Below are 26,745 nucleotides of genomic sequence, written 5' to 3'. Positions count from 1 at the left end.
CATATTCACTACCTTAAAACAATCATCATAATCAAAACTTTTCAGCGGTGGATTTTTAGATGAAACATCAGCTTATATATAAGTATTATTATATTTACCTTTTTTTTAAAAAATAACTTTAAAATTATAGTGGGACAGTCAGAGAATGCATCCAATACCTGGGAAAACGCAACAACCTGATGACACCCAGACACCAATTCTTAGATTTGGTGTCTTCTACATGATCTTGGAAAAACTTTACCACATCCTATAAAATCTCGAGAGACTACAAAGGAAAAGAATTCTGGAGAAAAATCAGATAGAATGATATGGTAATAAAGATAGCTCTAAAACTGATCAGAGGTATTCTATACAAGCCCAAGATATAAGCGATCAAACTCATTAAGAAAGCACACCTCGGTCTTTAAATCTGAAGTAGATGGCTTGTGCCTTCAAAAATTTTAAAGTTCACACTTACAAAAAATTTTCAAAATATCAGATAGCCCAGCAACCATAAAGTTAATGTACTCAACATCTTCAAAACCTGAGGAAACAACTTGATGATATCTTGGGTACCAGGACACAAAGGAGGATTTTATGTAATGAAAAGCTAGACAAACTGACAAGAGACATACCTGCACGAATAAATATAAAGGCCCTGAACCTATTCTTGGGATAACATAAACAAACATAAAATCAAGGAATTTGTTTAAAGAAAAAAGGCTCCAGAGGAGTTACAACTTTACAAGTCTGCAAAAATCTTATAAAACAAGATTAATAAAATAATTTTTGTTTTCTTCAGCGAAGCGATCTGCCCCATTAACATGTGACCAATCAGTGGCTCAGTGGTTCCCAGTTTTATACCATTTATTACATCTTGCATTAACTGACCAATTCCTTAACAAGGAAGTGGATAAAAATCATTTATTTTATGAATACATGAAAGTACACATCCCCTGGGGGTCTGGGGCATTTTGCCCTGGGGACTACTGTGTCCCCCAGCAGGAGCAAGCCAATCCACTGACTCCCTCCGAGATGGTAGCCCCCTTATATCAGTTGTAGTAAAACTATTTGTTTTATATTTCAATCAAATCATGATTTTTTTATGTTTTGCCTGAAGTGGAATATTCGTACATTTTTATATCTGCCAAAATCAATAAAAATCTCAAGGTTGAATGGAAGGGTCAACATTTCAGTAGAATATATCTAATAAAGGAATTGCCTCCTCTCCATGTCGTACTTCAGACATTTCAAAATTATGTCCAGAGAGTCACATGTCTGGAAGTTAGGGCTTTTTTTCTTAAATAACAATTTTTAAAAACAAGTTTGTGAGTAGAAAAACCCTTGTCAACTATTGCTTAGGCAGTTTTTGAAAGGTCCGGTACTTTTGTACAAATATTGCACTTTATTTTATTATAAAGATCAAGTGCGATAGTTTTATAATTGTACTCTTGGTTTAGTAAAAGTTGATTTCTTAATTTACGTGTACATGCGGTACCACAGTTTTCTCCATTTGTGTACCACATTGATTTGAATCAGGCGCGTAGTTATCGCGATAAAAACAAACCAATTATATTAAACGATTGTTTGTTAAATTTTCTTGCTTGGTCAAAACGAGCCGATGTAAAAAAAAAAGAAAACGACCACGCAGAGTTGGGAACTTAGAACGTCAAAAGTTCTACTTCAATAAAGGTGTCGATTATCAAGATAGCCTTGTGCCTGGAATCAAATCGAAGATTGGCATCCATTGTACCTGATCGGCTGCTTTTCAGAAGGGAGTTCGTTAATTTTTGTATTTTGATGCCGACAAATATTAAAAAATAGTGACCCTCGAACGGTTTTAATTAAAGGCTCTTTTTATCGGAAACGTTATCATGGGACTGTAGTGTAAATTATTCCGAACCAGGGACTCTATACGATTCAGTTTGTGTGAAAACCGACGGCGTTTTTCTGAACGGGACATGTTTTTATTTTTATTTGTAAGTACAGCATTTCAGTTTTATTTTAATACTGTTTATTAGAAGAATTGCTAGCCTCGGTATGTTTGATTTATGAGTGATTTCTCTATTAGGCTACCAGTTTCCTAAATGTAAAGTATTATTAACTTTTTATGAGAGATTTTCACCAGTTTCTAATAGTATTATATATGTTTTAAGGGTATTACTCTATCCCTAATTATCTTGACTGTTATTAGTTTGTATTAGTTGTTTTTCGAATTAAGTTTCATATCTTTCTCTTTTGCTGTTTTTGAATGCTATTTTTGTTTATTTAGTCGATTTATTGCCGAATATTTTCATTTCAATAATTTCTTCCCAGAATTTAATAATTTATTTTGAAAGCAGGGTGAGAAATGTTTGATATTAACCCTTCACAGTTTTCATCGTTTGAAATATTGAATGAAATACTGCAAATTGTAGTAGAATATTTACACATTTTGTTTTTATACCTGTCCGTTGCATTTTACTGTCTTCAGTGGTTTGTTTGTGTTTTGTGTCTGTGTGAATGAATGAAAAAAGAACTCTATTTATAAAAATAAAGCACATTTTCCTAAGGAAGTATACCAAGTTAGAACAAAAACCGTCTACTGGAGGTGATAGCCAGATGAGTTTCACTTGAATAGAAGATATTCACCTGGATTAAATATCGCAAAAATCACTTGCAACTGTTTTGTGAAACTTTTCTTGCATTGTGGAAACCTAGCCGGGACTGCGAAACTTTTGGCACGAGGATGTTTTGGAGGAGTCGATGGCTGTTGGTTTTTTAGGTCGCATCAAATGGTTTGCTTTTATTTGTTTCCCTCTGTGTAAATACTCTTGTCTTGAATATGAGAGTGACGCAGGACGACTGCATTCAATTTATCCGAATGTATCACAGCTACTGATTTTTGAGGGATTCTAAAGATAAAACTCAAAATAACAAGAACAGGAGAGAGGATGTGAGGAAGGAAATGAGCATCAAAAAGTATCTCCATGATAGCAAATGCAGCAGTTGGTGTTATTATAATCAGCATGCTAGTCTTGTGCAAATTAATGGCGCATTCTTGTTTCACCTCTATGTTGCAAAATGTTTCACCTCGTGGAAATGGTTAAACCGAGACGGCGTGTGCAATAGAAACCCAGCTGTGATCAAAGCCCTCAAAACTCTAGTAGTTCCCAAAATGAGAACCCGAAACTCTGAAAGAATGGGACACTCACCCATAAAATGGAAGAGGTCTTCCCTCATGCAGGAGTTACAGTGAGCGGTAACATAATCTATCAGAGGGGAGTAATTAAGTAAGATAAGTTTGCATCTAAGTTTGAAGAAAACAAAAATTGATAGAAGATAAATTTAGATTATAATTGGTTAAGTAAAAAAATACCTTTGAATGATAAATTCTTTGTAGAGCATTAGCCTGAAAACAGTACAGTCTCATAAAAAGATATTAATGCCTAAAAAAATAAGTGAAGAGGGGAACCCTAGCTAACTAACTTAGGCTAGTGCACTTTTTGAGGTTTGTTAGTAAAGAAGGGAAGAACTTGTTTTTCGTTTTTCCTTGTTGGTCACTGTCAGAAGATTCATAATTATTGACATTAAGTGGTATGAGCTATTGTTTGATTTTATTCACACACTGTATGTTTGAATCTGAACATTTAAAAATCAAGAACCAAGAAGAATATACAAATATAGATGGTACCGCGCTGGCTTGGTAATTAGGGCATCTGACTCATGTTTGCTATGCTAGAGGTTCTGGGTTCAAATCTCTGCATAGAATTTTAATTAATAATAATACATATGTAAAAGGTGTAGTAAAGCAGTTTGAACCTGTTCTGTGGCACCCAATAATTAGTTGGATGTTAATCCTTCATTTATTACAGATAATTTCTTTATCTTACTACTATACAAATAAAAAAGTAATGACATTTATTGACTGCTTTAAATCTAATGCAATGTTTTATCATAAAAAGTACTGTTTTGTTAATGTAAATTTATGATAAAATATCATTCATTAACTGAATTTTTCATTCATAATTCAAGTGTTCTGTATAATGTGAGATTTCTCTGAGTGGTCTGCAGGGTGATGAACTTGTAATTTGGTCATTACTGATCATTTTGGTCTGTCTGTACTCCTGACCATTGGTAATGTTCAAATTATATTATATATTGTAAAGTACAGTATTTAACTTGTCCATTTAAATTATAGGTATACTGTGTGTACCTTATTGAAAATCTTGGCTAAAGCCTTCTATTTTTTCTTCATTCCAGTTGTAACTCCGTTTTCCTTTTCCCGGAAGAAAAATTTTGTATAAGACATGCAGCCATGGAACCAGTGGGGAGTTCAGGCCAATTCTTACTCCATGCCTGGCTATCCTTCGCCAATACAGTCTGCATTGGCCCAAGCTGGAAACGTGGGCGCTGCAGCATCGACCGTTCCTCAGTATTCTGTACCTTATCAATGGCCTAACTATACTCAGCCAGGCCCTGCCAGTGCTGTAAGTAGTTTAAATTAAGACTTAATCATTTGTTTTTTTGTTTCCCAATGGCTCTTTGTCCCTCCAAAAAACACATTTATTCAAATTATACTATAAAAATATAAAAATCAATAGGGTGTTAATGCTTGGCAGCAACAGCAGCAGCAATGGGATCAGTGGCAGCAGTGGCAACAACAATACCAACAGTGGCAGCAACAATACGGAAAAGAAGTGAGGCTAATTTCCTTAAAATTATATGAATTGAGTACAATTTCAATTTTTTCTATTTAGTACATGGCAGCAGTGCAAGCTGGACAAACAACAGGAGTACCTGCACCGCCCCCAGAACAGCCAAAAACTCCATCTACAACAGCGTAAGATTTAATTTCAAATAATATTTTTGTGATTGAAATAATTCAATTATTCTAATGTAACTGTGTATCTAGTAACTGACCATCGATGTTATAAACGCTTTTTTAGGTTTGTTAAATAAAATTATAAAAGGGAAGAATGGTTATCTGCTGCCATCATTTTTTTAAATAATAATAATAATTACAATTAATTAAGGTGTTTAGTTGAGATAAAAAAGTCAATGGCACGAGCGGGATTCGAACCCACGATCTTCTTCTAGATACGCCGCTCAACTAAAAACCTTAATTAATTGTAATATATTAATTGGTCAAGTGGACCACGAAATTAGTGAAAATAATAATAATAAAGAACTATTTTTATTATTCTTATGGGAGGGTAACACATAGACACTTTTTTGGCCAAATCTCTCGTATATCTCCGGCATGCAGAGAAAGGTTGCTCGATGTGTCCCACCTATTTGATATTCCATGGCACCATATAGAGAATGTATGGGAGAGCCACCCAATATGAGAATTGTGCTTTAGCACAGCAGCGAGTATCCCCTGTTCCGATTCATAGAGGAAAAAGGGATTGTTTTATTAGTTTCTAGTAGTGATAGTTTTGTATCTGTAGCGTGCATTGAGAGTGAATTTATTTATTAGCGTGAACACTTAGTGTGAGAGGGTCGATGGCGGAATATTGAGTACCCCATCTGGCCTCATTTGAATTAGGTATATAATATGAGAAAGAAAGTATTTAAAATTGAGATAGAATGAGAATGGATTTGGAGTTAGGAACTAATTGTGTTGGGGGTAAAAATGACTTAGCTGTTGGTGGCTGGGCGGATAAGATGAGGTTTGACTTGGACTGCCAACACCCATTGTGGGTTTCTCAAAGGCCAGCCAGTAATTTATTGTAAATTACAAAAGCTGGAATTGCCAATTTAATGCGAGAAACGATAGGCTCAACTCTGTACATGCTTGTACGCATTATAATAAATCAGTAATCAGTAATAAAAAAACATTTACTTATGACAAAGGATTTCAGGAAACAGTAGTTCACTGTGGTTTTCTTAACAAAACAAGATGACTGGCATAGGGAGAAAAAAAAATTAAACTGGCTTCAAGTTGCATGACAGCTTGATGCAACTTGTGACATAACATGACATGCTCGAACTGAGACACCAAAGCGAAATGTTGGCATCACTGTGAATGGGGAAGGGAGGTGGACTCCTGGCGCCTGAAATGCCATCTCATATACCAGGGAGTCCTTTTGAATTGGCCTCTTTAGCGCTTAGAACAACAAAATACAATAAAAAAGTATAAAATAAATAAATAGAACAATATAATTCAATAGAACATTTATGTGCCTAGTGATTAATACATGAAAAAAAATATAATACAATGCACGATTAAAAAAAAAAAAAAAAAAAAAAAAAAAAAAAAAAAAAAAAAAAATAATAATAATAATACAATAACACAACAATATTAATACTGAAAAGGACTGTAACCATAAATGAAAGGTGAAAAATGACTTATGAAGTTTGAATTCTGGTGGCTCCCACACCCACCATTTTAATTACTTATTTATCGTCCTCACATTAATAATTGATACTTTTGATAATTTTCCGAATAAATTTGATGTCAGGGTTTTCGTATAAGCCATCAAGAATGAAAATCCATGGAGTGGTTTGGCCGTAATTTTGATCAGCGTTTCGGGCATTCAAAATTATAAAGATGTTTGGTTATTTTATTGGTCTTAATAAGAAAAAATGAAAGCAAAAGTTCAGAACCAAGACTAATTTTTTAAGTGAGAATATCCACAATTGATAAGCTAACCAATGCTTTGTTTCAAAACTGAATATAAAATATTTTGCAATTTGTTCAGACATCACTTTATCCAGTTTCCAAGAGAATTTACCAGTATTTTAATGTTTGTTAACATTTTAGGCCACCACAGGTTGGTTCAAATAAGAGGCCGCCCGCAGATGTTGAAGCTAGTGCAGATAATAAAAAACAAAAAACTGATGACACTGCTTCTGCAATTCAATCTGTCAAGGTATTATAATTATTTATCTTAAACAAACCTCCATAAAAAACTAATTGTGCTTTGTGGAAAAAGAAATTATGTAGAAACCTAAATCACCTACATTGTAGGATAATTCTTTCATTTTTTTATTACACAGTTTAATTTTTTTTTTAAATTAAAAACTTATCAAGCATAGTAGTCTTGTGTCTTAGCGAATTCATATTTATTGATAATAAATTACTTGTAACAATTTTTAGTCAACATTAGAGGAAATGGCAGAAGCAGAGAAACAGTTTGATGAACAATTTAATAATTGGGAATCACAATTTAATTCCTGGAGGGAGGAAAATGCAAATCATCCTGACACGGTAAGAATACTGTAGAGAATAATTTTATTTCCTAATCCCACTGAAAGAAGTTTATTTTTAACATTTCCACATGTATTTATTTTTTTAAATGTGTTTTTAAGGAACAATACAAAGCTTATGAATCAAAATGGACTAGCTGGAGAACTCAGTTACTTCAGAGACGAGAGCAGATGAAAAAAAAGCGAGATGCTAAATTAGCAGAGCTAGAAAAAGTAATTTTAAACTATATAAAATTTGTGTTCATGACAAAAATTAATATCTATTTAATTTAAAACGATGTTCTAGCACTTGTTTAGTGTAAATCTGTATGGATGCGTTTTCTGGTATTAGTTGCAGGCTCAGCAGACTCAACATCCTGCTTCAACTGCTGGAACAGCAGCTAGCACAACTGTAACTTCATCAACTTCCACTGTACCTTCTTTGCCATCGGCCACTGTACATCCATCTGGGGCAAATCCATATCAACCGGGGCTCTATGGAAACATGTCTTTCCCTATGGGTTTTAACCAACAAGGTTATATGTTCGGGCAGGGAGGGCAGATGTTCCCACCTGTTCCACCTCCAGTAATGCCCCCTTCGGCATTACTCACTGGAGATTCAGCTGCCATTGGAATGAACATGTCTTCAATGCCACCCACTTCTGTTCCCCCTCCAACACAACATGAATCTTCAGCTTCTTTATCAGATCCTCAACAGGTACCTTCTATATTTCATTTCAGCAAGTACATGAAATATGTTTACTTTTATCCATACTTTTTAGTGTTTTCTTTACATTTACAATATTTGCATATTAAATCGTGTTAATAAGACAGGAGTTGTTATTGGTTTCTTCCTTTCAGGCGAAATCACTTCTTGGTGATGCCACAAAACTTTCAAGCGGAAGTAAAACAAACGATGGTGGAATTCCTGGGCTGGACCTTATTAATTCTGGTAATGATGGAAATGTATCTAATTACAATTTGCCACCTATGTCATTGACCAAGACAGGTCAAGAGACGATTCAAACTCCCGCTGACAGTAAACCATTTGACTTTCCACCTCCTGGAAAAATGCCTCAGGGTATGATGAATCAAAACAAACCACCTCAAATGAACATGCCGCCTCCGTCGTTCAGGAATCAGGGCAATCCTAATAAGATGTTCCACATGGGTGCAAATCTTAATCAACCTCCTCCCATGACACAAAATTCTGGATCAGACCATGGTCATATGGGGCAGTTTGATAAATTGGATACTGAAGGGTTACCCAATCTAATAGGAAGAAACATTCAAAAACCAGGATCTGGCAATATGCCGCAAGGGCAAGATTATAATTTCCACAATCCTCCACCAAATAGCTATATGAACAAAGAAGGTAAACAGGGTTTGAATTTCAACCAAGGAAATAATTACAACCAACGAGGAAATCAAACTCAAGGAGGTTTTAATCCTGATAATAAATATAGTCAGGGAAACAATTTCAGTCCGAATATACCAGGAGGGAATAACTTCAACAACCAGGGTGGAGGGAACAATTTCCCTCCTGGAGGAAATAATTACAATTCTAACAACTACGGTTCTGGAAATTTTAGTCAAGGGAACAACCAGTTCGGTATGGGGCCCAAGTATAACCAAATGAACAAGGGAGGCAACTTTGGTAATTCACAGGGAAGGCCAGATTGGGGCGGTCCGATGCAGAAACCAGCATTGCTTCCAACCCCACTTTCTAACCCATTGAATTTTAATTCAAATCAAAGAAATGACCAAAGCGGCAACTTTCCTGGCAATGATCGCTTGAGTTCACCTATGAGAGGCTCTACTTCTTTTGGAAATGATGAACCTGGGTACAATAAATATCAAAATTTCCAGGACAAACCACAAAACCAAAATGTCCAAGGTCTAAAACCGTTATTTCCACAGGTGAATACATTCTATTTTGAAATTCTACATTGATATTCTTATAACTTTCTCATTATTTTAAATTTCAGGATGGTCATAATTTCCCACCAAGTAACAGCAATCTAGGACCAAATTCTCTTACACCAGGGAAAGGTAATTTATTTTATATTTCATTGTTTACAATTTTTGTTTAAATCTTTGGTAACACGTAACGTGCCAGTGGTCCTAAACGAACCCTCACCCTCTTGCTACAGCAGTCCCTGGGAATGAATTGTGGTTGGGATCACATTCTAGCCACAGTACTGCTTTTCCCAAGCTTTCTTTTTGGACAGCTCTGGCCTAGAACAAAACCGAACTAGCCAGTGAGATTTCTCCCAAGACCATATTTTTTTATTTTAACGCTTTCAGTACTGTTTTTAGATGGTAAAATGCGTTTCTCTGCCTATATTCTCAGTCACTACGTGACTCCCAGCCTGATTAATTTTTCTCGTGCATCAAAATTCAAATTGTCTGCTTTCTCCTTTTGAGGTGCACTAATTCAATTCAAAATTTGAGGAGAAAGACTCAAAAGTGAAAAACAAACAAAGTTGAATTTAATTGAAAATTCATTTTTCACAAAAAGTATTCATTATGTAAGTTAAAATATAACAAAAAAAAATATATAAGGGCAACAAAAACAAAAATATATTCCAATAATCACTGTGAATGTAAGTGATATAAAACTAAACCTGAGAGTTTGTCAGATGCGGCAGAGGCGAAAAAACAGCATGACAATAGGGTAGGTATAGAAGGTTGGGTTGATATGGGTAGGGGGTAGATGAAAGTAGAATATTCCCAATGAGACAGAGATATTGTTGCCGAATGGTTTTCCAGAAAAACTATACTTACTTATAAAAACTAAATTATAAAAATAAATTATATTTTCTTTAAAAAAGTTTGAGAGAGAGGCCAGATTGTAAACAGAAGTATGGAAAAAAATGAAATGAGGCCCTCCATACAGGGTTGGTGCTCGGTCGACACATCATGAAAGTAATGCGACAGCAACGCAATCTCAGCACGACCTAAGTGTGAGGTATCTGTACATAGGGCGATTGTTTTTCAGTCTACTTGTCTTCTTGCCAGGATAGTTCTCATAGCATTCATGAAATGATTTTTTCTTCTCAATTTGAGTGTTTTATGGTGGTATAATGAGTAAGCAGAACACAAATGCTTACAGAGAATATTTATCCTATTATTTTGTGATTCCAATGACATCACTGCGTGTGCAATGGAACTGATTTTAAATTAGTGGCTACTCTGTAATGTGCTTTGCTAGTTGAAAAAAGAATTTTATCATGTACCTACTTATAAATTTTTTTAAATTTTTTTTTTAAATTTTATTTATTTTTTTATTTTTTGGTCGTTCAGAAGGTTCTACTATAACCAGTATTTACTTTTCAAGATATAAAAGGTTGTAATAATCCGTACAATTCATAAAAGTCAGAACGTGAAATGTTCAAATAACTTAACTGTAATTATACAGACAATTTATTAAAGGAGTTCTTACATGACATTTTAACTTTGTTGGCCACCTCAGTCCACACTTCGCCCTTTTCATTTCTGGATTAAATGAGGAGGGTGTATTGTACAGTTCAAGGTGCTTTCCAGTACCTGTACAGTTATATTCACCGCCAATTTTTGCAGTTGTATGTGCCAATAAGTTGTATCGCAAGCAAGTTGCAAATGGTGTCGACCCATGAGTGGTTGCCTGCCTGCTTGCAAAGGTAGTAGAATTGGAAATTGTGTCGACTTTGTGTCTAGCTATGTATAAAGGGCCATCATCACAAGGCCTGGAGATCATATCAGCTCGAATGACACAATTCGTCATTGGGCCTGGAGAGCCTCCATGCCAGAACGAAACAACTTGTCATGAGTCCCGAAAAGGTTAAGTCTGATTTATTTCAGTCCTATTTTGTAGTAATGCGTATTTAGCCACTAATAGGATTTCTGTATCTTGTTCATAAGACATGTGACCTACAACCATTTTGCCAGGTGGACTCCCCTTAGGTGGGACCACTTGATGCCAGGGGAAGAAACATTTAAAAATAAACCCCTCACACCATGTCGGTCCTATGACCAACTGCGTAATTGGTACATTTATAGTTGGGGAGGGGAAAAAAGATCAACGATCTTTTCATTTATACCTAAGGATTATAAAAAAATAATCTCATTTTAGCCTGAGGGTGAGGTATGCAGGAGCGCCATGGCGCTTTTAATATTTATTTCAGTTTGGAAGAATGAAAGTATGCTTTTATTTTTCAGATTTCAGATATCTCCCATCTTCATCGGACAGAGAAAGGTAAGAGATTTCTGAAAATGGATTACATTACTTAAGAAAAACTTATTAATGAAAAACAATTCAAAATTTATGAAAATGTGACTTTCAAGATAGAACGAGGCTTTTTAATATTTAAAATCCTTCATTATGAAGCCCTAATTATTTGTATTGCTTAGTATTACAATATGGTTTATCATGAAAAGTAGACCCCATTGATAACTTAACAATAAACCCTTTATGAATTGACAAATTTTTATTTATTTTATAATTACAGAGCTTTAGACAATTGTTTTGATATGGGGGGATAAAGTTTTTGAATGCAACAAAACAGTATTTTCTTGGGCTTGCAATATTTCCTTTGACAAGATCGAGTCTAGCGCTAAGTGGCAAAAAACTTGACACATCTAATATTATTATGATTAATTTGAATTATTATATAATTATTTTGACTTGCAGATATTTTGTCCTTTTTTTTAGATTCTTGTAAATGTTTATGCAAATTTTTGGGTTATCAATCCTATACAAAGTTTGTAAAAGCTATTAAATTTTATTGTAAGTAATTAAGAAGAATGAATGATGTTTTTTTAATTTAGATAATAGATAAATGAATCTTATAACATTAAAGTTATAAAAGGACTAAATTTTTCATGTAAATAATGTTATAAATAAATGATTATTTGGAGATTCTGAGGTGCAGTCTGGTGTATAAAACATTTTCTTTATTGTGCCTATGTTTCGATCTTTATTGAGATCATCTTCAGGGCCTGGGATTTATAAGCATTGTTTGAATTTTACAAATACATGTAGGATGTGGGAAAAAAAATTATGAAATTATATACTGCTAGAAAATTTAAACGAGACGTAATTTATAAAATCAATTGAAAAAACCCAAACAAAATCCTACAGGACTGGCTACCCACCATTTTGAACACCAATACAATTTCGACTTCAACAATCCAAAAATATTACACACAGAACAAAACAAACATAAACGTAACTTTTTAGAAATGGTTTACATCAATAGAGATAAACACAGCATCAATTACAGAACAGACACATGTAAACTCAGTCGCAGCAGAATATCATCAATCAAATTCAATATCGGTAACATACATGTATCGTCATCACATCACACAAAACACATATAACAATCCATTACATTCCACACATTAAAGATTTCTACATAGTCTAATTTTTCAACAATTTGGCTTTTCTTTCCCTAATTATCCCCATCTATATAATCCTGAAAGGATTATTAGAACGAACCATTACCCACGTTTTTTCTCATTGTCGGCTCCTTTCGCCTCAAAGAAGCCGACTCCTCATATAAAAATGTCTTTCTATCCTCTCTTCCTTCCCCACCCCTTCAAAATCCAACATATATATACATAAAACATCAATATCTCACTGGCACTCTCAACGCGACACACAAGAATGTCACATCTACATGGAAAACAAACATTTTGAGCCCTGAAGATGATCTCAATAAAGATCGAAACGTTGGCATGATACGAAAATGTTTTTCTAAAACCCACGTCACACCAGACTGCACCTCACGATCTCCGAATAATCATTCGCTAACGGTCACTAACACCACACGTTATAAATAAAATCCAGATTTGTATGTTTAAGCTATTTATTTAGGTATGGCTATTCAGTTAAATGGTACAGGATTTATTTTCATATATTGTTAATATTGGACTATTTCGTATAAGAAACTTGAACTTCCAATTTTAAAATACTGTGAACATAAAATTCATTTGGTACTATCGATTGACAAATTATCTGCTTTATTAGTAAAGCTTAGCGACAATTCTATGCACGAACATTTTTAATTAACAATATGCCATTAATGTTAAAATGTGGATCTTTGTTCTTATCATATGTGCGGTTCTTCACATATATGAGTGTCTTATTTATAGGGATGATTCTCTTAAAAAAGCCGACATGCCAACCCACATACCTGCTGTAATATATGATTACTACAATCAACCAGCAAATTTAGGTAAACCTACCCTTTCATACTGAATGTGTGGTTTTTATTTCTACTGTCTATGTGATTTTACAGGTGTACCTGAAATATATGAACCGTGCTCAATGATTGATTATGCTCATGCTCCCAGCACATTGCCTGATGAACATAATTTTGATGAGAAAGGTAGATAATGGCTTTTTTACTATAACACATATTTACATTTTGAAAAATAGCACCAAAAGGTTGGATGGTGGATCCGTGCAAGGAAGCGTTTAGGAAAGAATTAAGCCTAGCAGGCAAATACTCCCTGCGAGCTAGGCCGCACAACGTCTTTTCGTTTGTTCAATTCAAATCAGTCATTTTTTAATGGGTAGATATATAAAGTAACTGATTTGAATTGAACAAATGAAAAAGTCTGTATGTGCCAGAATCTCAGAGAGTAAAACCTCACTGGGCGTATCTGCCTGCGAGGCTTAGCTCTTTCTTCCATGCTTCCTTGCATCGATCTGCCGTCATATTTTATTGGCACTACTTTTCAAAACTTGAAAATACTAAATAATAATGATAGTTTGTTTCTCTTTGTAGAACATTGGAGGCATGACCGATTGGAAGGTAAAATTTATTTGAAGAGATTTTTGAAAATTAATTAATACTAGTTGGTACATTACATTTAAAATATTTCATACTAAAACTAAGCTGTTATATTAAATTTTATGTAATAAAATTTTGCAAAAAGTTTCTATATCAGCAAATTTTGTATATTTTAGAATATGGACGGCCAGGAAATTGGGCAAGGGTTTCACGCCATGACGAAAGGCCATGGGATGACAAAAAGGGTCGTGACGATTACAGGACAAGGGATAGGGATGATTTCAGAAGGGAGGAATCAAGGAGACGAGACGACCGAGGTCGTGATGATAGACGAGATGACAGAGGAAGGGCGTTAGACAGGGGAAGAGTTGATAGAGGTGATGATAAAGGACGAAGAGATGACAGAAGAAGATTAGACAGAACACCTGAGGATAAGTAAGTCATTTCAGTGTTGCTTTACTTGCATAAATCTAATCTTTTTGTTTTTAGATTTAGAGTTGACAGAAGAGATAGAGGGAGTGAAAGGGACAGGAGAATTCATAAAAGGAGTCGGTCCCGGTAATTTTGCCTCAATTGTAAAAGTTTAAAAAAAAATTTAATACATGCTTATTTTCAAGGAGTAGATCAATGGATAGATCTCAAGATCCTCACGTTAAGGTTCCTGAACCACCTACGTTGTCTTTAGAAACCTCTCATCCACCACTGTCACATTCCCAGTTAAATGTGCTAATTGATGACCTGATATCAGAGCCTGGTAGAAATTCCCGTCCTCCTAGAATTGTTATTATAATAAGGGGACCACCTGGATCAGGAAAATCATTTTTAGCTAAATTGATCAAGGTAATAATTATTCTATCCATAAGTTAATGATTATCTTAATTATATTTTATATCATGGCAGAAGTGTCTATACACTGTGAATTATATTAGGGCACATTTTATTTATTTAATCTCCGATTTCAGGGAAGAGAGGTTCAAATGGGAGGATCTGCACCTAGAATTTTATCACTTGATGATTATTTTATGGTGGAAATTGAAAAAATAGAAACTGACTCAGATGGAAGAAAATCTGCCAAGAAAGTAATACAAACACTTCAACATCAGTGAAATTGAATAAAACAATTGACTATTTTCTTTTCATCAGGTCATGGAGTATGAGTATGAAGCAGCAATGGAACCACAGTACCGCGAATCGATGGTTAAATCATTTAAAAAAACATTGAACGATGGATATTTTCCATTTGTAATAGTAGATGCTGTAAATAATAAACTTCATCATTTTGAAGAAATATCGAGTTTTGCTAAGCAAAAAGGATTTCAAGTATGTCTGTCATTAAAATGTGAATACGGATTTTTTTTTTTTTTTTCGATTGGTTAATTTTTTACCCTTTTAACAAGGTGTATATTTGTGAGACTGAACTGGACCTTCAATCTTGTCTGAAACGAAACGTGCATAAAAGATCGGAAAGTGAGATAGAAGAAATAATTAAAGGGTGGGAAAAGACACCAGCCATTGAAACATTACTGGACATCCGTTCTCTGTTACAAGATGCAAGCATAATGGAGGTAGCTTTAAAGTTCAATAATAACGTTTGCAGTAAACTCTCTATAATGATGAATGACATTCAGGTGGATATGGAAGACACAGAGGAAGTGAGCCAGGATAACAAAAACGGAGAGGCGGAAGGAGCCCAAGGTGGAACAAAAGATCAAGACGAGCCCCAGGATTCTGATCAATTAGATAAAGATATAGAAAATGAAGAATCTGACGTTCCAAAGCAGGTGAGGACGTTGAAAGTGTGGCTGACAATTTTTCTCTAAAAAATACTTGTATATATATGGTTGTATATAATAAATTTACACTGTAAAACCTTTATGGATTCACAAGGAAATAATGTTTGCTATTAAGATTTATTATTATCATATGCTGTTTATTAATTAAGAACATTAATTATAACAGTTGTATGTAAAAGGATAATCTGAAAAAAAAGAATGTGTACAGAAAATGTACCTTTGACATATTGGTTTTACATTTTTGTTTGTGTCTAATAGTTGATAATATGCTTCTTCTTTTCCAAAACAGCAATAATAACATTTCAGCCCTCACAGAAAAAATTTAAAAAAATTAACAAATTCTTCTAATTGTTTTGTTTTCTTGTTTTGAAAGCAGATTCTCTCCGAAGTTTAAATGCATTGTAATTTATTTTAAATTGTACTATCAAAAATAGTTGTTTGTTGTTTTAGATGTGTATATATTCTTTTTATTGCTATTAGCTGAGTACACAATTAAATTTAACATTTCACATTAATAAATTGACTTTGGAAATTATAAATAATCACAATAACTTTTGTTTGGTTTTTAAAGTATGCGTTATTCTTTTCCCTTTTCTCTCTCTTTTTTTTATTTATTTTTAAACCCTTAATAAATTAAAATTGCTTACTCATGCCAATGCAAATATAGAGAATGTATAGTTGTACTTCATAAGACAACAAATAAAAACAAAGTTCCATTGTATCGCGAGTTTTAATTTTTCATTTGGATAATAATTAAAAAAAAAAGATGAATTGAGGTAAATGTTTTCTAAAACATTGAACATTTTCGGGATTAATTTCTTCAAAATATATCAAAAGCACTTCTGTGCAAGATGTAGTAAAAGACTTGCTCTGAGATGTCCGAGTTGTTGCTACAGAGACTCTTGGCCACAACGCTTCAGTCTATTACCAGCAAGTGGGATGATTTGGACAGCTCTAACTACAAATTAGGTATACACAAACTTTAATTTTGCCTTATTAAATTTCAGATTATTTTTCAATTTTGTTTGCAGCACCCAATTTATTCAAAATTGCTAAAGGGTAGAGGGGATTATTTTGTTTTTGGTGTATGCCCCCACAGATTAATAATTTATTACTAATATATCAGAAGAGAAAAAAGAAACCCTTAGATTCTAGCATGCTAGATGTTAATGCATGTTCGCATTGTGTGTTTCAGATCGACTCGATGGACTTTCAAAAAACAGAAGGCCAACAGCAACAATCAAAGATTGGCTTCAGCTTCCAGAGGACTACTTCGAGGATTCCCAACAGGCCTCCCAGGTTCCGGGGGGCAAGAAGAGGGTAAATGTTATTTTAATTTAAAATCCTTTCTATCACCTTTGCAAAACAACATTTGAAAAATCGGGAAAGAAGGAATCTGAAAAAAAAGACAAGATTTTGAAATATTTGTCATGTTTGTTTATTAATACAGTCAACTCATGATAATTTGAAACCCTAAGGGACCACCAAAAATAAGTCAAATGATCAAGAGTTTGAATGAAAAAAAAAGTTCGAATTATCTAGAGAAAAAAATAATTTAGAGTTGATAGATATCGTGAGTTATTAAATATTATTTGTACTAAAATTAAAAAAAATAAATTTAAAAAACCATGAAGTGGTTGGTAATATGGCATGGCATCTGTCTAAATGATTTTCCAAAGTGACCATTGATGAGAACACATTGACAAACACTGACTACCAAGTCTATCAAACTAAAGAAAATTAGAAGAAACTTTGGGCTGCAAGGAAGTGTACAGATTCACTTGACGTTAAATATTTAACTTGCTGAATCTAAATTGTGTTCAATTGGACTAGGAAAAAGCTTAGTCACAGAATTAAAAGGAATTGAACAAAGGTTGTTTTGACAAAAATAAAACCCGGCATTGGGGCTAATCTTTGTCCTGGAGAATTTATTAAAACATACCCTTGGAAAATGGACATGCATATGCTTATTCATCGACGTGAAAATTCCTCCGGTGGGTAAATTGGCCATATCTTGTTGGGCAAGACAGTGAATTGTTACGAGTCCTTTTTTTCCCTTTGGTAGATCTTTTGGTAGGCCACTTGGCGGGCATTTGCTCTGGGACCTTGGTCAAAAAAAGTAATAAACCTTGTCCCAGCAACCGTGTTGGCCATTTGTATGTTCTATTAATCCAAAATTGGTGTTTAAAGTGTCCAAACACAAAGCCATTGGTGTGTTTTTATTAAAGATTATTTAGAGATCGTGAGATGCGGTCTGGTGTGATGTGGGTTTAAACATTTTCTTTATCGTGCCAACATTTCTATCTTTATTGAGATCATCGTCAGGACCTGGGATTTATAAGCATTGTTTAAATTATACAAATTCATGTAAGATGTGAAAATGAATTTATACAATGATGTACACAATATGGAAATTTTAGGTTTATTCAAAGTATTTGTGCTTACTTAGAAAACACACACTTTGAGTGAGTACAAATACTTTGAATAAACCTAAAATTTCCTGGGATTTATAAACATTGTTTAAATTATACAAATACATGTAGGATGTGAAAAAAGTGAATTTATACAATGCTAGAAATTTTAGACTCAATCAACGTATTTGTTTTCTGTGTAGATGTGTCATTATTGGGTGTCGTGTTGAGAGTGCCAGTGTGATATTAATGTTTTATGTTTATATATGTTGGATTTTGAAGGTGTGGAGAAGGAGGTTGAGACAGGAAACTTTTTTTTATATGAGGAGTCAGCTTCTTCTTTGAGGTAAAAGGAGCTGACAATGGAAAAGAATGGGTAATGGTTCGTTCTAATTATCCTTTCAGGATTATATAGACGGGGATAATTAGGGAAAGGAAAGCCAAATTGTTGAAAAATTAGACTATGTAGAAATGTTTGATGTGAGGAATGTAATGATTGTTTTATGTGATGTGATGATGATATATGATGTTATTGATATTGAATTTGATTAATGATATTAGCATAGCTGCGACTGAGTTTACATTTGTCTGTTCTATAATTGATGCTGTGTTTATCACTGTTATATAAACCATTTCTAAAAAGTTACGTTTATTTTTGTTTTGTTTTGTGTGTAATATTTTTGGATTGTTGAAGTCGAAATTGTGTCGGTGTTCAAAATGGTGGGTAGCTAGTGCTGTAGGATTTTTTGTTTTTTTGCAGTCATACTTGCTTTACTCTCTTATCCAGATATTAACTAAAGGTTACTAAACGCCTCACATTAATTATACTTTTTATCTAAGGTCTTGGTTGAGGTAGAAAATATGGCAAAAAGAGGGATAATTCAAAAGGGTATTGGTTGAGATGAGAAGTTGGTGTCCGAGTGGATCGAAGTCACAATAGATCAGTTGTCTAGAGCATCAGCGTATTGAGACGAAGGTCGTGGGTTTGCATCTCGCTCATGATACTAGCTTTTTCATATCAAACAAGACTTAGATAAAAATTATAATTAATTTTAATACTGATGTTATAGCTTGTACCAAAGCAGAGGAAATCTTGATGTATAAAAATAATGAAAATAAATAAAAAATAATTAATTAAAAGATCTTGGTGTCTTGGTTCTCTGGTAGGTTTTGATGGATTCCTGGCTAAATTGCTGTTTACCAAAGTGCTACTTGACTCAGATAATCGACAATTCTCACTATTTTATCATGATATTAAAATAAAACCTTTATAATTTGTATGTACATAAAAGATGATAAAATGTAACTGGAAAGATGCCCATAGAAATGTCCTGGAATAGGACCTAGTCTTAGCTAGCGATTAGTCATAGCTAGTGCCAGGTCCTGAATATTTGCTCGCTCCCACGTATTATTATTTACTCTCACGATATCTGAATAATTATTTACTTTCTTGAGTCTTTTAACAAAATCATTAAATGAAAATGCTTATTTTTTTTAAGTAAACAGAAATTTTAAATTAGTCTTAAAAATTTTTACGATTTGCGAAACTAAATTATTAAAGACCATTTGTACCAATCCTGTGGGGTTTTCTTATAGAAACTTATAGAAAAGTAAAGTTATCTATTAAAAAACCTCAACTTATCTTAAATTAATTGTTAAACAATGTCATTTGATTTTATTGTTGATTCAATTTTTTTTTTATTGTTTTAGGTTCGGTGGGCAGACTTGGAGGAGCGGCGAGAACAGGAGAAGATGAGAGCAATCGGGTTCGTGGTGGGCCAGACAGATTGGACCAGAATGATGGATCCTAACAGTGGGCAGCACAAGCTGGCTCAAACAAAATATATTTGAACAGGATCTCAATTTTTTAGAAAGTAATACTTCTAGATGTTTACCTAGCATTAATATTAATATACAAATTTTCATCCTTTACTCATTTTGCTGTTTCCCACCAAAAAGGAACAAAACCTTTCTCAAGGGATTCCATCTGTTGGCCGTTTATTTTTCATTACCAAATTATTATTTTTTAAGAATACAAAAGATATAATTTTTATCCCTTACATGTTCATTTTTTTTTTAAGTTTTAAGGAGATTCAAGATGAACCGGTCAATCAATGTATGACACATTGATTGTCAAGAAAAGATTTTCATTTATTATAAATAAATTTTCTTCGTGCAATTTTATTTTGTCTTAGAATAAAAATAAAAAATACATATATTTTGTAGACAGATCGTCTTCAGTTATCCTTGCCTGCCTATTCTTGTTGGTTTTGCCTATCAAGATTCATTTTGGCATTACAAAAATCAACCACCGAAGACTGAATTGTCAAAAGAGTAGGCAGAATAGGCTGATTAGAGATAATCAAGCTATAGGTTCATTACCTCGCAGACCACAGTTTATTAAAATGATATTTAAACAATCCAGATTCATGAAGGTTGGGTTAAGAGAAAAAGTATAATAATTATGTTTGAATTTCAAAATGATCTTCCAGAGGATGATTTAAGTTATTATTCTGCCCACTTGTCTACCAAATGATAAATTGTTCTATAACGCAATTTGTGTTTTATATTTAACACATTTAAATTTGTTTATGATTTAGAATTTTTTTGTAAATAATCTTTCTTTATAAATATCAGTCAATGTATTGTACTGTTTCATTATCTAAACACACTTATGTTTAATATGAAAATAACTTTAATCAACTGCAGTCCCTTTGAAATCAGAATTTCGCACTGATGTTTCAATAGAATCGAGTTTTATTATATTTTTCATAAACATTGCATACGTATATTTTTATTTATTTCAAAATCACATTTCCTTCAATAAAATTTTATAATAATTTTCCAATATCTAGTTTTTTTAGAATAGATTGGTGGAAAGACATTTAATAGCAGAAGAGGTAGCCTGGAAAAAGTTTTAATCTTTATTTTTATTGTTTATATTTCAGCTTGTTTCTTAAACAGTTCTGACAAATCTGTCTTTTTCATGATGATTTGACAACTTTACACTAAAAAAATTTTGGGATGTGAGTAATAAATGTCTTGTAAATTGTTAATTTTATAATATCTGTAAGAAATCTATTTATTTTAATTTGGTGGCAAGGTAACTGTTATTCCATAAATCATTTACCTCGATTTTGATTCAATTGTATATTTTTGTGTTAGGCAGTACTGCAATATACCAATATATCGCCTTACCACCTACTATTGTTTATATTTTTCTTTTTAATATAAACTTAGATTTGGTACAACTGTATTATAATTAATTTGAGGAGCAAGTTTTACCTCATAAGCTTGGTGTTTTTGTATTTTAATTTAATACAAATAATTAATTGAACTGATGGACGATTATTATATGTTTAAACAATTTACGTAGGCAAAATTTAAACAATTACTTCAGTAAAACTAATTCATAAAAAGTAATAAAACAAATGTATATTTTGAAATAATACACCTAAATATACTTTTATTTGACATACAACCCTTTAGATTCAATGATATTGATTTAATTTGTTATTGTAACATTGGAAAATATGGCATTGCAACTTAAGAAATATTTATGGCAGAGGGTAAAATCTCCAATCTAAGAAAACCAGCTTTCATATGAAATTCCTTTTACAGAAAACCCTAGTTCTTGTTAATAAATTATTTATTTAATTTATTAATGTCAGATTGTTTTGTCCATAACAGGCCACGCTCAAATATTATTTAACATGTTAACTCTATCCTATGCTTTATCATTTTGGTTGTCCATGGCAGAGCCCAATTATAAAATTTCTCTCTGGTATTTAAAAATAATGTAAATAATTTTTTTTAAGTCCTAACCAAAGTTATAAAAGAAAAGTTTCATCCTGTACAGCAGTAAATGAAGTAGGCCACCCAGAATGTTTGTTCAATTTGGGTATGAAGTTTAACAAAATCGTTTATACATTAATTTTTATTCACTAATTTCGTGGACCACTTGACCAATTAATATATTACAATTAATTAAAGTTTTTAGTTGAGATAAAAAAGTCAGTGGCACGAATGGGATTCAAACCTACGATCTTCGGCTTAATTCGCCGCTGCTCTACCACTTGAGCTATCGTGACCTCGATCCACTCGGACATCAACTTCCCATCTCAACCGCACCTTTTGAATTTTCCCTCCTTTTTGCCATTTTTCAGATGTCATGTAATCGGATTGGATTCTTGACGACATTTGATTACACGACATTTGTAAAATGGCAAAAAAGAGGGAAAATTCAAAAGGTGCGGTTGAGATGGGAGGTTGGTGTCTGAGTGGATCGAGGTCACGATAGCTCAAGTGGTAGAGCAGCGGCGTATCCAGCCAAAGATTGTGGGTTCGAATCCCGCTCGTGCCATTGACTTTTTTATCTCAACTAAAAACCTTAATTAATTGTAATTAATTTTTATTTTTATTTTTGTAATGACCATAGCTACAGACACTTTTACCCTTTCTAAGGTGGCCTTGAAATTTTGTCCGGAATTGTGTATCTCGTGAAGGGGTGGGAGAGTTGAAAAAGTACAAACAGGTGGTCACAGATTAAACACTTAGAATGACAGTTGGTATGATGTTTGTTTCATAACTGTGATTAATGCTGAGGCCACAACAATTATAGCAGCAGAAGCGTTCGTTTTCTAACTTTGATGGTTGCTCATCAAAAACAGCTACAGCAGAAGCATTTGTTTTCTAACAATGGCTGCTGAAACTACAATAGTATGTGTTGTATCTTACGCAGTCATTGTGTTAAAGTAAAAATCCCAAAGTAAAAAGGGTTAAAATCCAATAATCCATGCCTCCTCCAGATGGTCAAAAGAGTGGAAATTTTTGTCTTTGTACAATATTACTAGAGAATACTTTTTCCCATTCATTAAGAAATTAATCTTTTAAATGTCTGGTTGATCTAATGTCAACTTTTTATTTATTAAAATTTTGTTTTGGTGAAAATAAAAGTTTTTTCCTCTTGAGTATGTTTAATGAAAGGGAAATCTTTTGTTTTTGTTTTAACCAATTATCGGACTGTTTTATTCTTACTGTATTTTTTTACACTGATAAAATCCTGTGGTTTTATGCTTTACGCCTTACTTGACCATCTAATTATCTTACCTGGGATGCGGGAGGTTTAAGTTGAATTGGGTAATTTTTTCCTCCTTAAATCTTATGTAAAAGAGGATTTTTTGGCAGTGTCGTTTCTAACAAAGTTCAAATATTTTCAAATAAAAAACTTTATTTGGTGCTGTGCTAATGTTCTAATGGTACTGGTCATTATGTGATTACACAAATTAGGTTCATTGTCGAATAAAATCTAGTTTGCTCAGTTCATCGTTGCCGCTTGATAATTACGAATTTATTAAATTTATTCTGCTAAGGAACAAAGAGTACACACATTTAACCTCATGTAAATTTAATTTGAATTACAAGTGATATTCAGCAAAGATTACAAAACATTGAGAGCTTGTGACAACATTTTACAACCAAGTTTGGCCAAAATGCTTAATTTTAAGTTTTACTATATTGAACAAACAAGTTGTTTGTATACGTTTTGTCAAGCGTCCTATTTATTATAAAACTGAAATTTCTATTTTGAAAAGTTCTACTGTTTCTTGAGAAATTACAAATAATGCATTTTATATTTTTTTAAATTCTGTACTATGATATAGATATTATTGTGAAAACTTATCCGCTAGGCTAACAATTTAAGTTTTCTTGTATTTAACTTAACATATTGTATTATAATTTATCATTTACACATTCTATTTATCAATTGCCAAACTTGGTCGTGAACTATAACCAGTGTTTTTGAATTGCTTTTTATTAAGGTAAGTACATTATTGTATTTATCTCTTGATAATTTTTTATTGATATATTGCCTAACTTTCAAAGTTTCGTATTGTACAAAATAAATTCAATTAATTAAATATATTTGCATTAGGAAACAATTATTAAGTACAATATCTAGATATAGTTTTTCACTGTATTGAATTATTTTCCAGGACTTTGGTACAAATAAGACCGGCATGGCATTTTCCATCTGGCATAGATGAACCGGCACTTAACAACAATGCACAACATATTCAATTACATTTTTGTTTCGTTTTTATTGCTTCCATTGAAGCAAATTCTGTTGTTTTCTGTTTAAATTAGTTAAAGTAATTAACATCTGATTGTTCTACACTTAAACAAAAAAAAAAGTTCCATCATCAGCATGATAAAGTGCTTAATTTTTACTGTTTTTATTTTTATTTAATTTAATTGTTTTCATTATTTAATTTATTATTTATATTTTACATGCACATTTATATTTTTAAAAATTAAAAAAAAAATCTGCTTTATGTACACTTTTGTAATTAATAACCATTCTAATGCTAGGAACTTTTTTCCTGTCCTAAGCCACCTCTTCCACGTCAAAACTCAAATCCAAAGGATTGAATTGCTCGGGGATTAAGTTTTGGTGCTTGTTTCATCTTTATACCCTTGATTGCTGCTGTACTCGGATTCATTTTGGCAGGTTTTTGCAGAATCTGCTTCAAACAATTCGCAAATCATTATAACACTTTTCCTAGAAATTAAAATAAGCGTTACATTCAATTTGTATACAAAACCAATTTTTAATTTCTACATCCAAATTATAAGGTAATTACAAAAATATATTATTATAAATAATAGGTTACTATCAAAACATTAGCGAACACTTTGGATCAAGGTATGGTCTTGAAGAAGAAAGCAAATAGAGTTGTTACTGCCAAACTTTCGACCTATTTTAAGGTCATTGTCAGGGAAAACGATCTTAAATATGTCTACGGATTGACATATTTGTTTTTTTACAGGCGATCTCAAATTTCCTTTAAGACTGAATCATTCCCAATATTGCTAGGGACTTTGAGGCTATATACATTATGTGAGTGTTTTAAGCTGCAGTCATTTGAGCGTTTTGATATGGTCTCTCTGCTTTTAGATGTATATTATGTCAATATTCTCTCGTTTGTACCTCAGGTTGTTAAAATACAGAATAGAAACAAAACATAACCATACATGTATATACATCACTACAAACATAGATGTCTGGTACTCGATCCAGAGTACTTGATATTCCTCAGGGTGGGGTTGAACCCACTCCAGCCTCGCTAATAACTTACTTTTATACTTCCGATGTCACACACTTATCCCTGAGTACCTGATATTCCTCAGGGCTAAAGTAATAAATAATAGTTTTTTTTTTTTTAAGACTGGCGCTTCTGACATCTAGGTCATTTCAGCCGCCAACTAAGTCTATATACTATTTACTCTTTCAAACACTACATTCATACAAATAAATTCATTCATACACATAAATACATCCATACAGTACACTCATTCTGTTTGATCGGTGGAGTAGGGATGGTTAATGACATTATATTTCACCCTCACCCCTCGCCATTCACGCTAATAAATACATGCACTCAGACAAAACATATATACAACACTTAAGACATTATATACAATAAAAAAAACCAATTTCCCCTAAAAAGCGGAACAGGGTAACTCTGAAACTCGTTACCATGTTCAAGAACTCTTCTTAAGTCCGGCGGCATGCCTACACGCTCTGTATGGAGCCTAGGAATGACACGCCTCTATTATGTGGGACACATCGAGCAACCTTTCTCTGCATAAGGGGCACCTGTGCGAGCTTTGGCCCAAAAGCAGGTGCCCATGTGTCAACCACTCCAAAACTCAGTCGGGTGAGGACGATCCCTCGACTCCTGCTCAGGTTCTCTGAGGGCCATCTACCGGTCTTGCTCTTGACTCTGGTCTCCCTTCATAACAAATAAATCTTTCACCTTTTACTAAAGATTTCCGTGGAGGGGGACTCACTGATGAGTGTAATAATAGGTTATTAAGCACAAAACAATAGATTTTTCCTTTTGCCTTTTTTTAAACATTTTGTTTTAGAAAGATTACTATTTTTTATCCTAAAAGCTTTTGATTTATAGTATTTGTATTTAATCAAGTTAAAAACTTTGGCTAACAAATTTAATTGATTTTTTTTCTGGTGTAGGGAAAATAAAAATAAAATGAACAGGCAAATAAGACTTTTTCATGACTATTGCAGATCCGTAGTTTGGATCAACATGTAGATCTTTGGGTTTGAAAATTTATGTTTGATCCCTTTGGCTGATATCCATGAACACGGATTTTGCTAATCAATTTAGTGGAAGACAACATTGACATGGAAAATGTTCGCCGATTTATGCAATAAATATTTTTCAAATCTTTTGTCAGCGAGAGTTTTAAATAATTCATCATTCAATAAAACGATTGTTTTAAAGAGTAAAATTTTGCATTTACTTGGTGCTTATAATTCGTTTTAAGTTCAGTTTTTTGTAAATTTTATTTGTAGTTTAGCCACTTTTGTCATACTGGTTTGGTCTATCAGGTGTTTTGCCAACTTTCGTATGTGAGATTTTGCTGGTTGTGTCATAAAACGTTTGTTGTCGAAATGTATTTAAACCAGTGTGGATACATAGGTATATAGACCAGGGTAGAAATGTCAAGTACAGTAAAAAAAAAGTTAAATTTTAGATAAACTGAGAAATATTTATTTCTTAAGAAGACCATATTCAACAG

At 33.0% G+C, this 26,745-nt stretch overlaps 2 protein-coding genes and 1 non-coding gene across 8 annotated transcripts in view; 2 read left to right on the top strand and 1 right to left on the bottom strand.

The window, feature by feature from the left end:
• The first annotated feature begins 1,686 nt into the window (after window positions 1-1,686).
• LOC106670178 (YLP motif-containing protein 1) overlaps window positions 1,687-26,745 on the top strand; it is a 26,084-nt gene continuing 1,025 nt past the window's right edge. The window contains exons 1-25 of one of the 6 annotated variants that reach the window (XM_014400268.2): window positions 1,687-1,958; window positions 4,222-4,448; window positions 4,563-4,658; window positions 4,719-4,801; window positions 6,728-6,836; window positions 7,064-7,174; window positions 7,276-7,386; window positions 7,505-7,870; window positions 8,014-9,072; window positions 9,141-9,204; window positions 11,353-11,389; window positions 13,291-13,373; window positions 13,437-13,526; window positions 13,929-13,955; window positions 14,111-14,369; window positions 14,424-14,492; window positions 14,552-14,774; window positions 14,897-15,013; window positions 15,078-15,254; window positions 15,332-15,499; window positions 15,563-15,715; window positions 16,624-16,696; window positions 16,923-17,047; window positions 19,849-20,012; window positions 21,087-21,148. In XM_014400268.2, coding sequence (XP_014255754.1) covers window positions 4,269-4,448; window positions 4,563-4,658; window positions 4,719-4,801; window positions 6,728-6,836; window positions 7,064-7,174; window positions 7,276-7,386; window positions 7,505-7,870; window positions 8,014-9,072; window positions 9,141-9,204; window positions 11,353-11,389; window positions 13,291-13,373; window positions 13,437-13,526; window positions 13,929-13,955; window positions 14,111-14,369; window positions 14,424-14,492; window positions 14,552-14,774; window positions 14,897-15,013; window positions 15,078-15,254; window positions 15,332-15,499; window positions 15,563-15,715; window positions 16,624-16,696; window positions 16,923-17,047; window positions 19,849-19,989 — 3,921 coding nt within the window. In that variant the 5' untranslated portion in view covers window positions 1,687-1,958; window positions 4,222-4,268 and the 3' untranslated portion in view covers window positions 19,990-20,012; window positions 21,087-21,148. Of the gene's footprint in view, window positions 1,959-4,221; window positions 4,449-4,562; window positions 4,659-4,718; window positions 4,802-6,727; window positions 6,837-7,063; window positions 7,175-7,275; window positions 7,387-7,504; window positions 7,871-8,013; window positions 9,073-9,140; window positions 9,205-11,352; window positions 11,390-13,290; window positions 13,374-13,436; window positions 13,527-13,928; window positions 13,956-14,110; window positions 14,370-14,423; window positions 14,493-14,551; window positions 14,775-14,896; window positions 15,014-15,077; window positions 15,255-15,331; window positions 15,500-15,562; window positions 15,716-16,623; window positions 16,697-16,922; window positions 17,048-19,848; window positions 20,922-21,086; window positions 21,149-26,745 lie in introns of those variants that run through there. The other 5 variants (XR_001341042.2, XM_014400270.2, XM_014400269.2 and 2 more) reach the window with 5 other exon arrangements.
• The window catches only part of LOC106670180, a 26,321-nt gene continuing 23,710 nt past the window's right edge, over window positions 24,135-26,745 (bottom strand). The window contains exon 5 of the mRNA XM_014400275.2: window positions 24,135-24,700. Coding sequence (XP_014255761.1) covers window positions 24,583-24,700 — 118 coding nt within the window. The 3' untranslated portion in view covers window positions 24,135-24,582. The remainder of the gene's footprint in view (window positions 24,701-26,745) is intronic.
• Window positions 25,921-26,039, top strand: LOC112127003. Its single transcript, XR_002910345.1, has one exon. It is a non-coding gene; the product is annotated as a U5 spliceosomal RNA (small nuclear RNA).

The sequence above is a fragment of the Cimex lectularius genome, unplaced genomic scaffold (assembly GCF_000648675.2).
Source record: "Cimex lectularius strain Harlan isolate CLEC.00 unplaced genomic scaffold, Clec_2.1 scaffold134, whole genome shotgun sequence".
NCBI lineage: Eukaryota > Metazoa > Arthropoda > Insecta > Hemiptera > Cimicidae > Cimex > Cimex lectularius.
The sequence above is the reverse complement of the archived record's forward strand: the minus strand, read 5'-3'. Positions and strand labels throughout refer to the sequence as shown.